Source organism: Drosophila bipectinata, chromosome 2L (assembly GCF_030179905.1).
Source record: "Drosophila bipectinata strain 14024-0381.07 chromosome 2L, DbipHiC1v2, whole genome shotgun sequence".
Lineage (NCBI taxonomy): Eukaryota > Metazoa > Arthropoda > Insecta > Diptera > Drosophilidae > Drosophila > Drosophila bipectinata.
The window spans coordinates 1,853,523-1,865,714 of record NC_091736.1 but is presented as its reverse complement, the minus strand read 5'-3'; the positions used below and the strand labels follow the sequence as shown (position 1 = coordinate 1,865,714).

The 12,192-nt window shown below is 42.0% G+C and overlaps 3 protein-coding genes across 3 annotated transcripts; 1 reads left to right on the top strand and 2 right to left on the bottom strand.

The window, feature by feature from the left end:
• Positions 1-1,603: 1,603 nt before the first annotated feature.
• mts (protein phosphatase 2 catalytic subunit mts) lies at positions 1,604-5,746 on the bottom strand. Its single transcript, XM_070277395.1, has 6 exons — positions 5,577-5,746; positions 5,408-5,500; positions 4,783-5,170; positions 2,494-3,057; positions 2,052-2,242; positions 1,604-1,984 (listed from the first exon to the last, which is right to left on the bottom strand). The coding sequence occupies exons 3-6, from the start codon at positions 4,882-4,884 to the stop codon at positions 1,912-1,914; spliced, it is 930 nt and encodes a 309-aa protein (XP_070133496.1). The 5' UTR covers positions 4,885-5,170; positions 5,408-5,500; positions 5,577-5,746; the 3' UTR covers positions 1,604-1,911.
• Positions 5,747-6,092: 346 nt separating this feature from the next.
• Rack1 (Receptor of activated protein kinase C 1) lies at positions 6,093-7,630 on the top strand. Its single transcript, XM_017250272.3, has 3 exons — positions 6,093-6,251; positions 6,342-6,553; positions 6,906-7,630. The coding sequence occupies exons 1-3, from the start codon at positions 6,143-6,145 to the stop codon at positions 7,539-7,541; spliced, it is 957 nt and encodes a 318-aa protein (XP_017105761.2). The 5' UTR covers positions 6,093-6,142; the 3' UTR covers positions 7,542-7,630.
• Positions 7,631-8,241: 611 nt separating this feature from the next.
• LOC108131387 (protein phosphatase 1L) lies at positions 8,242-11,647 on the bottom strand. The gene is made up of 6 exons (XM_017250256.3): positions 11,097-11,647; positions 10,240-10,718; positions 9,500-10,076; positions 9,179-9,442; positions 9,070-9,122; positions 8,242-9,014 (listed from the first exon to the last, which is right to left on the bottom strand). The coding sequence occupies exons 2-6, from the start codon at positions 10,614-10,616 to the stop codon at positions 8,711-8,713; spliced, it is 1,575 nt and encodes a 524-aa protein (XP_017105745.3). The 5' UTR covers positions 10,617-10,718; positions 11,097-11,647; the 3' UTR covers positions 8,242-8,710.
• Positions 11,648-12,192: the final 545 nt, after the last annotated feature.

The window sequence follows — 12,192 nt, the reverse complement described above, 5'->3', positions numbered from 1 at the left end:
TTAGGGGAGGGTGAAGACGGGTGAAGAATTAAATTACTTTTTAAAGTTATTATATATAAGGAAATATATATAAGGAAATTATTAAATTAACGACAATAATTTAATTAAATCTCACAATAACCCAAAATATAATAACAAGTGCCTGAAAAATTGTAAACAAAAAAGGTAAACAAGTCCATCAGCTGTTTTCGTGTCTTCACCCTCCCCTAAAAATCATTCCATCGTTAGAGTAGGCATGCACAAGCCTCTTGCAGAACAACAAAAACTTAAAAGCAATCGGCGCTTTAAGTGACTCCGACCGAAATATACTCTGACACTTTCTCAGTATATTGATTTTTAATGATTCGTAAAAATATATATACAGAAAACATTTTACTACTAACACTTAATCTTATTCCTAAATAAATTAAAAATGTATGCTGAAATAATAAAAAAAAATAAAATAAAAAATAATATAATTTCTTTCGTCATTTCATCAAATAACGAATACCCGAATTTTGTTAGGGTAGCAAGCCTTAAAAGTAAGAAAAATCAAAATTTTGTGCGCTGGCTTCGAAACGAAATCGCACGCACACATACACCCATGTATGTGAATGTGTGACACGCATACATACAAAGATCAACCGAAGCGCAGGCCAACCTTCTTCATCGCGCTCCGTTTAGAGACTGAGAAACAGAAAACATTTATTGCGAGAATGAGCGTAAGATGAACGAACGATGAGCGTAAGAGAGCGTAAGAAATCCGCTCTGGGGCCTGCTGGGGCCTGTCGCAAGAAATTTTCGCGTCCATTTTCGTTGTATGAAATGGGTTGTCTATATGCTGTATGGTTAGTGCTAATATGAACATAGGAGAGCATCTCATGTTATACCCAAATCTATCGACCTGAGGACAGGCCAAATTCAAAGGTTGGGGGAGTGACATATCCATAGCATTATACATAAACTATGTAAATGTCCACACACCCACACACTCACACATACACATTAAGTATTTGTCAGAACTTACCCTTGAGACTTAGATTCAAATAGGCAAATGCACCGAACATGATCCTAGCCCAAATCAGACCTAAACATAATTGAGGATGGAAAAGTACTTATAAACAAAAATCCTCAGACTAAACAGACCGAGGGAAACATGCATTCAGCACGTTCCCATAATTCAGATCCCCAAACCCAATCGTAAAACTCAAATTTCGGGACCAAAGACAAAAACAAATTCAAAAGCAAGAATCCAAAGTCCAATCGGGAAAGTTCTCAGCCTAAACAATAAAACACACTCAATTAGAATAAACACACTCAAGTAAAGCTCGAAAGCTCCAAAACCGAGGTTTGATCGTAAAAGAAGTCAGAGTTAGGAGTGGAGTTCAGTTTAAGATCTACAAGTAGTAAGTTGGTGTTCTTCAAATAAAGAATATTTGTAACCAGTTGGACATAAGAAAAATAAAGATAATTTTTTTTATTGAAAACTTATGGTGCAAACATTTAATTATATATGTGTTTTTTTTTCTGTCTGCCGCCACCCGCTGGCAACTTTTATTTTTACTTTCTCGGCAACAACAATAAACTGTTCAATGCATTTTTTGTGTGTTCTCGACTGTTATGATTATTTTTTTTTTGTTTTTTTCTTTTGTTTATACAATATTTTCCACTTGTTTCTGTTTTTAAAACGATCTCATCCACAAAACAAATGCATCGAGGTTTTAGTTTTGGGTTTTTTATGGTTTTTTGTATTTTTTTTTTCTCAAACAGCAAATGCCTTTTATTTTTTTATTTTTTTCTCTTTTGCTGTATAGTTAGAATTTGTATATTTTAATATATTGTTTCGGCTGTTTTGTTGTTGTTGTTGTTGTTGTTATAATGCGATGTAATTTATGTGTAAATGTAAGCTGCGTAGGTGCGTGCAAATCCAGCTTAAAGGAAATAATCGGGTGTTCTTCGTGTAACATGAGGCTCCCCGCGCCTTGGTGCCGGATCAAATTGTAGGCTAAAATCGAGAAAACAATATATATTATATATATATATATAATAAAATAATTATAATATATACTCACAATGAAAATTTAAGTGAATCATCCAGTTCCATGAGGGCCGCTTGGTTGCCACAACGGTAGCAATAGTTTGGCGCTGAGAATATTGTGACCACATTACGATCGTGACACCAGTTGTAGCCCTCCATGACCAGTTGATGGGCGCGCGAGACGAGTGTCAGGCCGTTTGTGTTGTTAAAGGTCTCCGAAATGTCCTGAAAAGGATATTCAAGTATTAGATCAGGTTCTTAAGCAGTGGAGTGATGGATAGGAAAGGGAATTCCTTCAAGAACTAAAGCTCTTATCACTCTTATCAACTTTCAATTCCCATTAGTGATAACAGATTAGCGATTGCCGATGTTATCTCTCAAGTGGCATAATTAACGATTACATTACATTAGACCTTAGATTTCTATTAAGGATTTCCATATTCCATCATCCAATCACTCGGTTAGCAGGCACTCACCTGTCCAAAGGTGTAACCGGCACCACGGGGCGAAATGCCCCAGCCGCCCCTGTCATCGGGATCGGACCAGAGCAGATCGCACATGGGACCCTCGTGGGGAACCTCCTGCAGGCGATCGAGTGCCCGGATATGGTCCAGGCTGTCGATCGATGGACTGAGACCACCGTGAAGGCAGAAGATTTGCCCATCGACCAGTGCGGTCAGTGGCAAGTAGTCGAACAGGTCAGTGAAATACTTCCAAACGTTGGCGTTGCCGTACTTGCGCAGGCACTCATCGTAGAAACCGTACACCTGTGTGATCTGGCGCGACTCATGGTTGCCGCGCAGAATGGTGATACGCTCCCTGTAGCGGACCTTCAGTGCCACCAGCAGAGTAACGGTCTCCACGGAATAATAGCCACGGTCCACGTAGTCACCCATGAACAGGTAGTTGGTGTCCGGTGACTTGCCGCCTATCCGGAACAGCTCCATCAAGTCGTGGAACTGGCCGTGCACATCTCCGCACACCGTTACCGGGCATTTTACCTCCTGGACATTAGACTCCTTGGAGAGGATCTCCTTGGCCTGGAATCGAGATAAAGGGGAAAAGTATTAGTATATATGGTACAAGTTCTCTACAAGTACACTGATCAATCGATCGTCATGACTCAACACCACTAACACATCAAGTGGATTCTAGAAATAGCCTGTAACTAGCAGAGGAGATAAAACACACATGTGTACTAAGTACTGCGCCTAAATCTATTCATATCTATGTGCCAGAATCGGAGGAAATGGGAAACATTAATCAATCATTGGCTAAAAAATATCAAAATACAATTCCATTCAAAGAACTTTACTAATCTGATATTGTTTACATTATTTTTCATTAAAAAAAAATTGAAAAACTATGATAATAGTGAGGTAGTTTCTACTTTCGTTCTCCATAATGTGGTCAGTGGAGCATGACGGGGCAGAAATGTTTAGAAAACTGAAAGTGATTCCGAAAATAGCTAGGAACTTGTGCGGAAGATGGGACCTTGCGAGAGGCTAAGGCCACAGCCAAAGGTTGAGGAACCTGGCACAAGAAAGAGTATATGACAGATCCACCTAAGAAAAATAATAGAAACATATGCATCTTTTTCCTTGGACATGGGACATGGTTTCCGGAGGCAACAACCGCATCCGGACGCCACAGAAGTGCCAACAAATAAGCAATCTATGCGTGCGCCAATTAGATTTTTTTCTTGCCTTGGAGGCTGTTGCTTCCGCTTGCCCAGAAATCGGGGGGGGGGAAAAAAAAAAAACTCATGACGAGGCCATCACACCCATACCAACAGTTGCAGTTACCAATACAAGTGCACCATTGCCTCTCTCGCCCTCTCTCTCCCAAAAAGAAAAACTAACAAAAGGGAGGATCTTTCCACAAGAAGAGCGAAGAAGGTTCTTCGAAGCAGAGTAGATTCTCGATTCTCGGCAAATTCTTTTGGGAACAGAGGCCAGTATTTGGGTGACGCAAACATAACCCCACTTACTCCCAAATCAATGAATCGTTATCTGTCGGCTCCCCTCCCGCACCCACCTCCACCTCCACCGATGTTGTTTGTTTGTTTGTGTGTACAGTGGGCAGCTTGATGAATTAAAAACAATTGCCATCTATAGTGTTTAATTGAATTCAGTAGTATTCCTGGGAGCATACAATACAATAAAAAACTGAAGAAACACAGAAACCGAAGCACAAACACCATTGCAAGTGCATTATTCTAGATACGAACGACTCTGGGCAGCACATAGATACATATTCTGAAGACAAACACCAACACACAAAAACATTAAGTAATATTTACTTAACGAAAACCGATTTAGGCACTCGGAACAGGATCGCGCAAGGGAGAATTTATATTCCCCTCTCCCCCCTCAGGGGGGAAAAACAACAACCGTGTCTAAGCACATTTTCCAAAAACTAAATAAACTAAACAATTTCGTGCTAAATACAATAAAAAAAAATTATTTCTCAAAGCGCCGTTGTAGCAGCTATCGCATTCACGCACGCACTTGTCCCTACCGCCGTCTCGCTCTCTCGCACGCAACCTATGGCTTCGCTTGGCTGTTGGAATTTCCAATATGGCGCCGCAAGCCGCCGCTACTGTGAGAGCGAGAGCGTCGGACGTGATTCATGCCAGCCGCGTGAGAGGGAACGAGAGGGAGAGCTGCTGAGGCACGCACGGGAGCACCATTTGCAAAAATCGCTCGCATGCAATGACGAAAATTATTTTTAAACATCCCAAATTGGCGAGGACCAGGCCTTACCTTGTCGCAAAGGGTGCGAACTTGTGTCTCTGTCAATTGATTGCATTCGTTCAACTGCTCAATCCATTGATCAAGATCTTTTGTTGTTGCTTTATCTTCCATCGCAGTTGTGGTGGAAGAAAAAGTCTCGTCAATCTTTGTCGATTCAATTTTGACGGCTTCTGTTGAACTAGGGGGACGAAAAAAGTTCTTCTCTCGATGCGGGTCGCTAGCCAGCCGCGAATCACTCGGTTTTCTCTCACAAATTCCAGTGCCCAAGCGATTCAAGCTTGATTCTTCTCCGTTTTTGGGCGATTTTTCCTCTATTTTTTTTTGTTCACAAAGCGACGACACGATTTTTTGACGAAGGAGAGACTTGGTGTGACCGTTTGTGCCTTATCTAGGGATGCTGAAAATAATCAATTAATCGATATAAGTTATCGAAATATAAATATCGATGTTACATTTGTCTGGTCACACTAATATGTGAGCTAGATGTAGTGCAGTTGCACCGAGCGCCAAGTTTAAGTTTAGTTCATATCTTTTGATGGTACTAGGTTACTATTTTCATAATATTTCGAAATTATATTTATTATATATATAAGAATAATTAGTATTATTTTAATTTAGTATTTTGCAGGCCTACCTTAACGGCTTCCTCTTCCCACGCCAAAAATACTGAAAACTGCTTGCTGGTCCCTTCGCAGTCAAATGAAAAGAAAGAGTAATTTATGCAAAGCTAATTGATCAAGGGACAAAATGAATGTTAATAACTTTGTAATGTTTTATAACTTTATGGATAATTGCATACATACCAACCTGCGCCTAAGGAGATTGCCAATGCACTGCTTTGCCGATTCGAGCCGAAAATTTGTGGCTTAAAAGTCTTGCTCTTAAAAAAGAAGCATCTAAAAAATCTCCATCTAATTTTGTTTATTTTTTGGGTTTTTTTGGTTTTGTTTAATTTTTTTCTACTTTTGTCGTAGTTCTGAAAGGTGTTACTACCAACAATGCTTTTGACACATTTTTCAGGTTTTTTCACAAAATCTAGTCACTACCAGAGTTCTGAGATTGGGGGATTTCACTTTTTTTTAAATAAAAAACTGTTGGGTTTATTCATTAAAAAAACTTATTTAATTCTTTTCGTTTTAAAAAATTTAGTAATTTAAAAATCCCGATGTAAAATTTACACAGAGTGTCTGTATGCGAGGAAGAAGAAGTCCACAGGGTGGCTAACGTCGAAGTCATTGCTTCTAGTGGGACCAGCTTTCCTTCTTTTCTTTTCCGTTTCCGGCGAGGTAACAAGCAAAATTTTCGGCGCTCGTCGTTCCTAGATTTTAATGTATTTATTCTGAAATTAGGTTGTTAATATTAAACCAAGATGTCCGAAACCCTGCAATTGCGCGGTACCCTCATTGGCCACAATGGATGGGTCACCCAGATCGCCACCAACCCCAAGGATCCCGACACCATCATCTCGGCCTCCCGTGGTACGTAGTTCCGTTCCAAGCCCCCTGCCAATCTTTAAATATTTTCAGCATCCGTTGACGATTATTAAAATAAATGGTGTTATGTTGCAGACAAGACCCTGATCGTGTGGAAGCTGACCCGCGATGAGGATACCAACTACGGTTACCCCCAGAAGCGTCTCTACGGACACTCGCACTTCATCAGCGATGTTGTGCTGTCCTCCGATGGAAACTACGCCCTCTCTGGCTCCTGGGATCAGACTCTGCGTCTGTGGGATTTGGCTGCTGGCAAGACCACCCGTCGCTTCGAGGGACACACCAAGGTGGGATAAGTTTCCAATTTAACTCAGTTCGCTTAGGGACATGAGCTTTGCTTCTTGCTTCGATATCGATGCCGGTAACTGGCCTAAAAGTAAGGTTAGGAGTGAGGTTAGGTTCGCCATTACCGGCTACGAATCGAAAGAATATATATATTGCGCCTATGCGAGGCAGAATTTCTGGTTGACATCTTTACATACACACGGTTCTCCCTTCGACCGAGTCTCCGCTAATACTTATGTGAAGTTCTCGTAAGTAGGAAAACAAACATAAACCATAGATTCTGATGCTTTATAGAAATACTAAACATCTGATTAAATTATGGAACTAATCTGTATATTTCTGCTTCGATTTTAGGACGTTTTGTCGGTTGCCTTCTCGGCCGATAACCGTCAGATCGTGTCCGGTTCTCGGGACAAGACCATCAAGCTGTGGAACACCCTTGCCGAGTGCAAGTTCACCATCCAGGAGGATGGCCACACTGACTGGGTGTCCTGCGTGCGTTTCTCGCCCAACCACTCCAACCCGATCATCGTGTCCTGCGGTTGGGATCGTACCGTCAAGGTCTGGAACCTGGCCAACTGCAAGTTGAAGAACAACCACCACGGCCACAACGGCTACCTGAACACAGTCACCGTTTCGCCCGATGGCTCCCTCTGCACCTCCGGTGGCAAGGACTCCAAGGCCCTGCTGTGGGATCTGAATGACGGCAAGAACCTGTACACCCTGGAGCACAACGACATCATCAATGCCCTGTGCTTCTCGCCCAACCGCTACTGGCTGTGCGTCGCCTACGGTCCCTCGATCAAGATCTGGGATCTGGCCTGCAAGAAGACCGTCGAGGAGCTGCGCCCCGAGGTTGTCTCGCCCACGTCGAAGGCCGACCAGCCCCAGTGCCTGTCTCTGGCCTGGTCCACCGACGGACAGACCCTGTTCGCCGGCTACTCCGACAACATTATCCGTGTCTGGCAGGTGTCTGTTTCGGCTCATTAAGTTAATTAAGCTGACCACCGTACTGGCCGCGAAACTGTTTGTTTAAAAATTAAACAAAATAAAAGATATAAGCGCGATGTACAACATAATATATAAATATTTTTATGGTAGAAGGAAGGGGCGGGGAGACCACAAGGCTTAGGATAAGATGGGGTTTTTAATTTATAGTGTGACCATATCCTGTTTAATAAAAATGTATGATTTCTAAAGAAGATAAGTTTTCAATGGTGGGGGATTTTGGTTTTTAAATTTTAAGGACTTTCTTGGAAATCATACATTTTTAAAGGATATATGAGGTGGGTCTAAACTTTAGACCAGTGGTCGGCACTTAATACATTGATATAGTTAGAATGCATTAGTATTAGTAGCGAAAAGCAGAAGGTAGGATGCGAGCATGACTATGGCCCTGGAATAGGACCCTTCACACCACTGATTCAGACTTTTCCCCAACTTTTCACTATTTTAAAAATATTAAACTCCAGTTTCTTTAAATTTTAGCAACTCGGAGCAGTCGCATATGAAGGATATGCGAGGTGGGTCCAATGTTTAGACCAGTGGTCGGCACGCAATACATTGATATATTTTGAATGTACTTCTATACAGTGTATGTGCGGCAGGGATAGCCCCTGAAATAGGACCCTGCCGACCACTGTTTCAGACTTTTCCCAACTTTCCATCATTTTCCAAATGAAAAACTCCATTTTCTTTTAAATTTTTGCAACTCGAAGCAGTCGCATTTAGTTCGATTTCTCTTTTTTATTTGTAAACACCTTTAGATAATTTATAAAATAAAACTATTTTACAAGTATAACAAATAAATTAAATAAATAGATGCGATTGATGATGATTCGTGGTCCAAGTAGGTATGGTTTTATGGTATGGTTAAGTATGCGGCTAACATGGGCTACCCCACAACCTTAGATATAATCGAGAGGAAGTACCCAGAGACAAATGATGACCTCGCAAGGCCAAGACTGTGATGTATATGAATGGATGGGGATGGCTCTGGCGATAATAAGTAACACAAACGCGAAAAACAAATAATTTTTTTTTTTTTTGAAAACACCTAACTAGAAATTTTGGGCACTTTGTCGTTCTTGGAGGAGGGAGAAAAAGTGTAAGGGCAAAGCTAAATAGCATTTCCTAGCAGGCACTCTAGTGGGTTGATTTCATTTGGTTTTGATCGAGTTCGATCGTTGCACGACGGCTGCGGCAACGTTCTGTGACTTGGCTGGGACTTTGAGGGCCTCCTCAGCCGCCTTGACAGCCGAACTGCCAATCTTGTAGACATCGTTCTTGAAGACAATCACCAGAACTGTGATGTTGTCAACGGAGCCCCGCTTGTAGGACTCCATTGCCAGGGACTTGGCCCCAAAATCGGACTCGTTCAAGTGCTCCTGGGTGAAGGTGCAGGCCTCCTCGTTGCTGAACGTATCCCACAGGCCATCAGAAGCCAGAATCAAAAAACGTGGCCTAAAAAGTATAAGTTTTTAAAAACTATTCCATTATTGGAGGTCATTGCACTCACTTGTGATCGTTCAACTCGAAGGTCAATATGTCGGGCGTTGCAATCACTAGATTCTAAAATAAAATATAGATTAGCCTTTTTGAAATCATCCCACTGCTGCTATATGTACCTTATCTTTTAGCGGATAATCGCCGAGAGCACGTGACGTGGCCAGAACCCCGGCCACGCGCCAAACGCCCCGGAAAGCAATGAATCCGCCAGCGTCGTGGATTCGCTTCCGTTCGCGCACCTGCTGGGGCTTGTGATCGAACGAGAGCGGAATGGCAATGCCCCGGGAATCGTACATTACGCCCCGGGAATCGCCCACGTTGGCTACAATCAGCTTGGACCCCTGGACAATGGCTATCAGAGCCGTAGTTCCGGCAATATTGGTCTGAAATAGGCAAGGATTAAAGATAACAACACAGTAATAATTGGAATATTATCTTACCGCCCTTTTGGCCTGTTCCACCAGCTTGTAATCGGCCGACATAATCTCGTCTGTGATAAGTTTACCAAAGTTGATGCGTCCGTTCTCGATATAGCACTTGGCCTCCAAATTCGGAGGCGGTGCATTTGCTGCTCCGTTCTGGGCATTGTTGTTGTTGTTTAAAAAGGTGTCTTTGGCGGCACCAACATTTCCGCTTATTCTCATCGCTGTGTTCAGCTGAGCTGTGTAGATGTCAGCAATCGAAGCTTCTGTGGTCTTCTGTTTGATGGCACTACAGTCCGCGGTGGTGCTGTGGGCCTTCCTCAAGCTATCTTTCCGGGCAACTCCTGCCGCGGGCTCTGCGTTCTCCTTGTTGGAGTCCTTGCGGCTCTGTTTGCGCGACAAGTAAGGACTCTTGTCGTAATCACCGAATCCTCCATCGCTCTTCAACAGCTTTGTCATGTCAATGATCTTGTTGTAGATGTTCTTCACCAGCACATCCTTGGCGAAGTCGGCGGCGAACTCTCCGCCATGTCCGTCGAAAACGGCAAAGAATGAGATGCCGGTGTTGTTGTTGATGTTCTCCTCGATGATGAACCTGAAATACAATCGGAATAAGTTCATAAATAACCCCATTGCTATCTCATAAGCATGAACTTTGACTTTTGGAAATTGGGACACGATGAGATTGCGATGTTTACAGAAGATTTGTCTGGTGATTAGTTCAAAGTCAAAGTTCAAGACTTATAGCATCACATTACCTATCCTCCATGCGTGGTCTGCGTCCTAGAACCGCAAAAGCCGAGCTCTGTTGCTTCAGCTCCTCCCAGCTCTGGTGATCTCCGGCACTGGCCGACATCTCCATCATCTTAACCGCCTTCTGGCGGCCCAACGTGGCCTGGATGCGACCCAGGATGCTGCGACTCCACACATCTACCGCTTGCAAGTAGAGCAATAGAACGAAGAGGATCATTCCACAGAAGATCACCTCCGGCCGGAGGACGTAGAGCCGACATAGCTTCCATATGTAGGCCAGCGGCGAGTTGATGGACGAGAAGCCCACCGCAAATTTGGACAGGATTTTCATGTGCGATACGTATGTCTGATAGAACACCCTATCTTCCAGTTCGTCGTCCATGGGAAAAGCTGTCAACTATTGGGATTGGGGTCTCCTGGCCTTTCGATATCAGCTCTGTCAATGGTATTCAAGCGAGACGCATGCAAGGCTGTTGGACAAGCGCTGTGGGAATGTGGGTGGATGTTTGTATTTAAAAAAAAATCGTATATATGTATAAAAGAAATATAAAAAACAAAATTGAAGTAAACAACAAAGGGGTCGGACTATAATGTATAAATTTTCCCCTAATTAAAATTAAATCAAATTTTGGCGGAATCGGAAGTCGTAAAAATGTACTTTCTTTGTTCGATATTATTTCAAAAATATTTACTATTCGCAGTAAATAATTTTATTATTTTAGCAATGAACTTATTTTTTTAATTTACGTTTTCTGCGGAATTCCGATTCCGTAAAATGTTAATGGGAAAGGTCAGCAGATGGCTCGAAATATGCATCCCAATCAGAAACGGATCGGAGCCAGTTTTAGGGGAAAAAACGTACTCAGAGGGGAAGAAAACACTTGACGCTGCACGTCAGATGTCGTTGCGAATTTTCCTCTTATTTTCTTTTGATATTTTTACTATTTTCCGCTGCGACAGGCGGCAGTGCTCCCGTTTTTGTTTTCGTTTGGCTCCTCCCTCCTCCTTTTCCCTCGCCGTTGCGCCGTTTCCCTTTCCGTTTTCGTCCTGTCCCTTTCTGTAGCTTACAGATGCTCTTTATTCGCCCGTCGTTCGCCTTTCTTTGGCATTATATTTTTGATATTCGGAGAGATATTTCAGATATTCTTATTTTAGCGCTTGTCTTGCATAAAATCAGAACATCAGCTCGGTGTGCGTGTGTATGTATGAGAGTGAGAGTGTGTGAGAAATGTCGCACGGATGTCGCAATTAAAAAGTTAATAAATATTTAACACGCACTACAATTAAGATTTCTCTTTAAAAAAATGACTATTTAATTCAGTCTCGTGTCGCCGTTTGCTTTCGTTAATGTTTTTTATTAAAATAGCTCGCACTTGTTTTGGGATTGAGATTTCTGTGAGGGATGGCACTATCGGCGGTCGGCAGTCCGATACCGGTATCGATAGATTCCGAAGATACCCTACTTTTGGTCAAAGTTCTTTCGATCGTTTGTAAACTTTGTGTCATTTAATCAAAATTATATTGTAGTCTTGCTTCGAAATTGTAAAAAGCACTTTTCCATATTATCCGCATTACCTTGACCTTTTCGTTTTGCGGTGGGCTTCTCCACAACTGTACCCGAATTATGAATTATAAAGAATAGTACCTGCAGAATTCCTTATCGACTTTCTGTTGCGCCTATCCATTAAAGTTGAACTTCCGGTTCCACAATATTTTGTTTTGAACGTAAATAAAAATATGAAAAATTAATTACCCAAAAATTGAAAACAAAAATAAAACAAACAACCGCACGCGATGTGCAGAAGAACTAAAACAAAACGGAATGGAATAAAATGGCAATCTTTGAGGTAGCATAAGGACCAATACATAGGAACATGGATACAGTGAAGAGTCATTAATTGAAGAATAAATTTTAAGTTTAGTATTATAAATATTTGTTTTTTTCAGGTAACTAAATG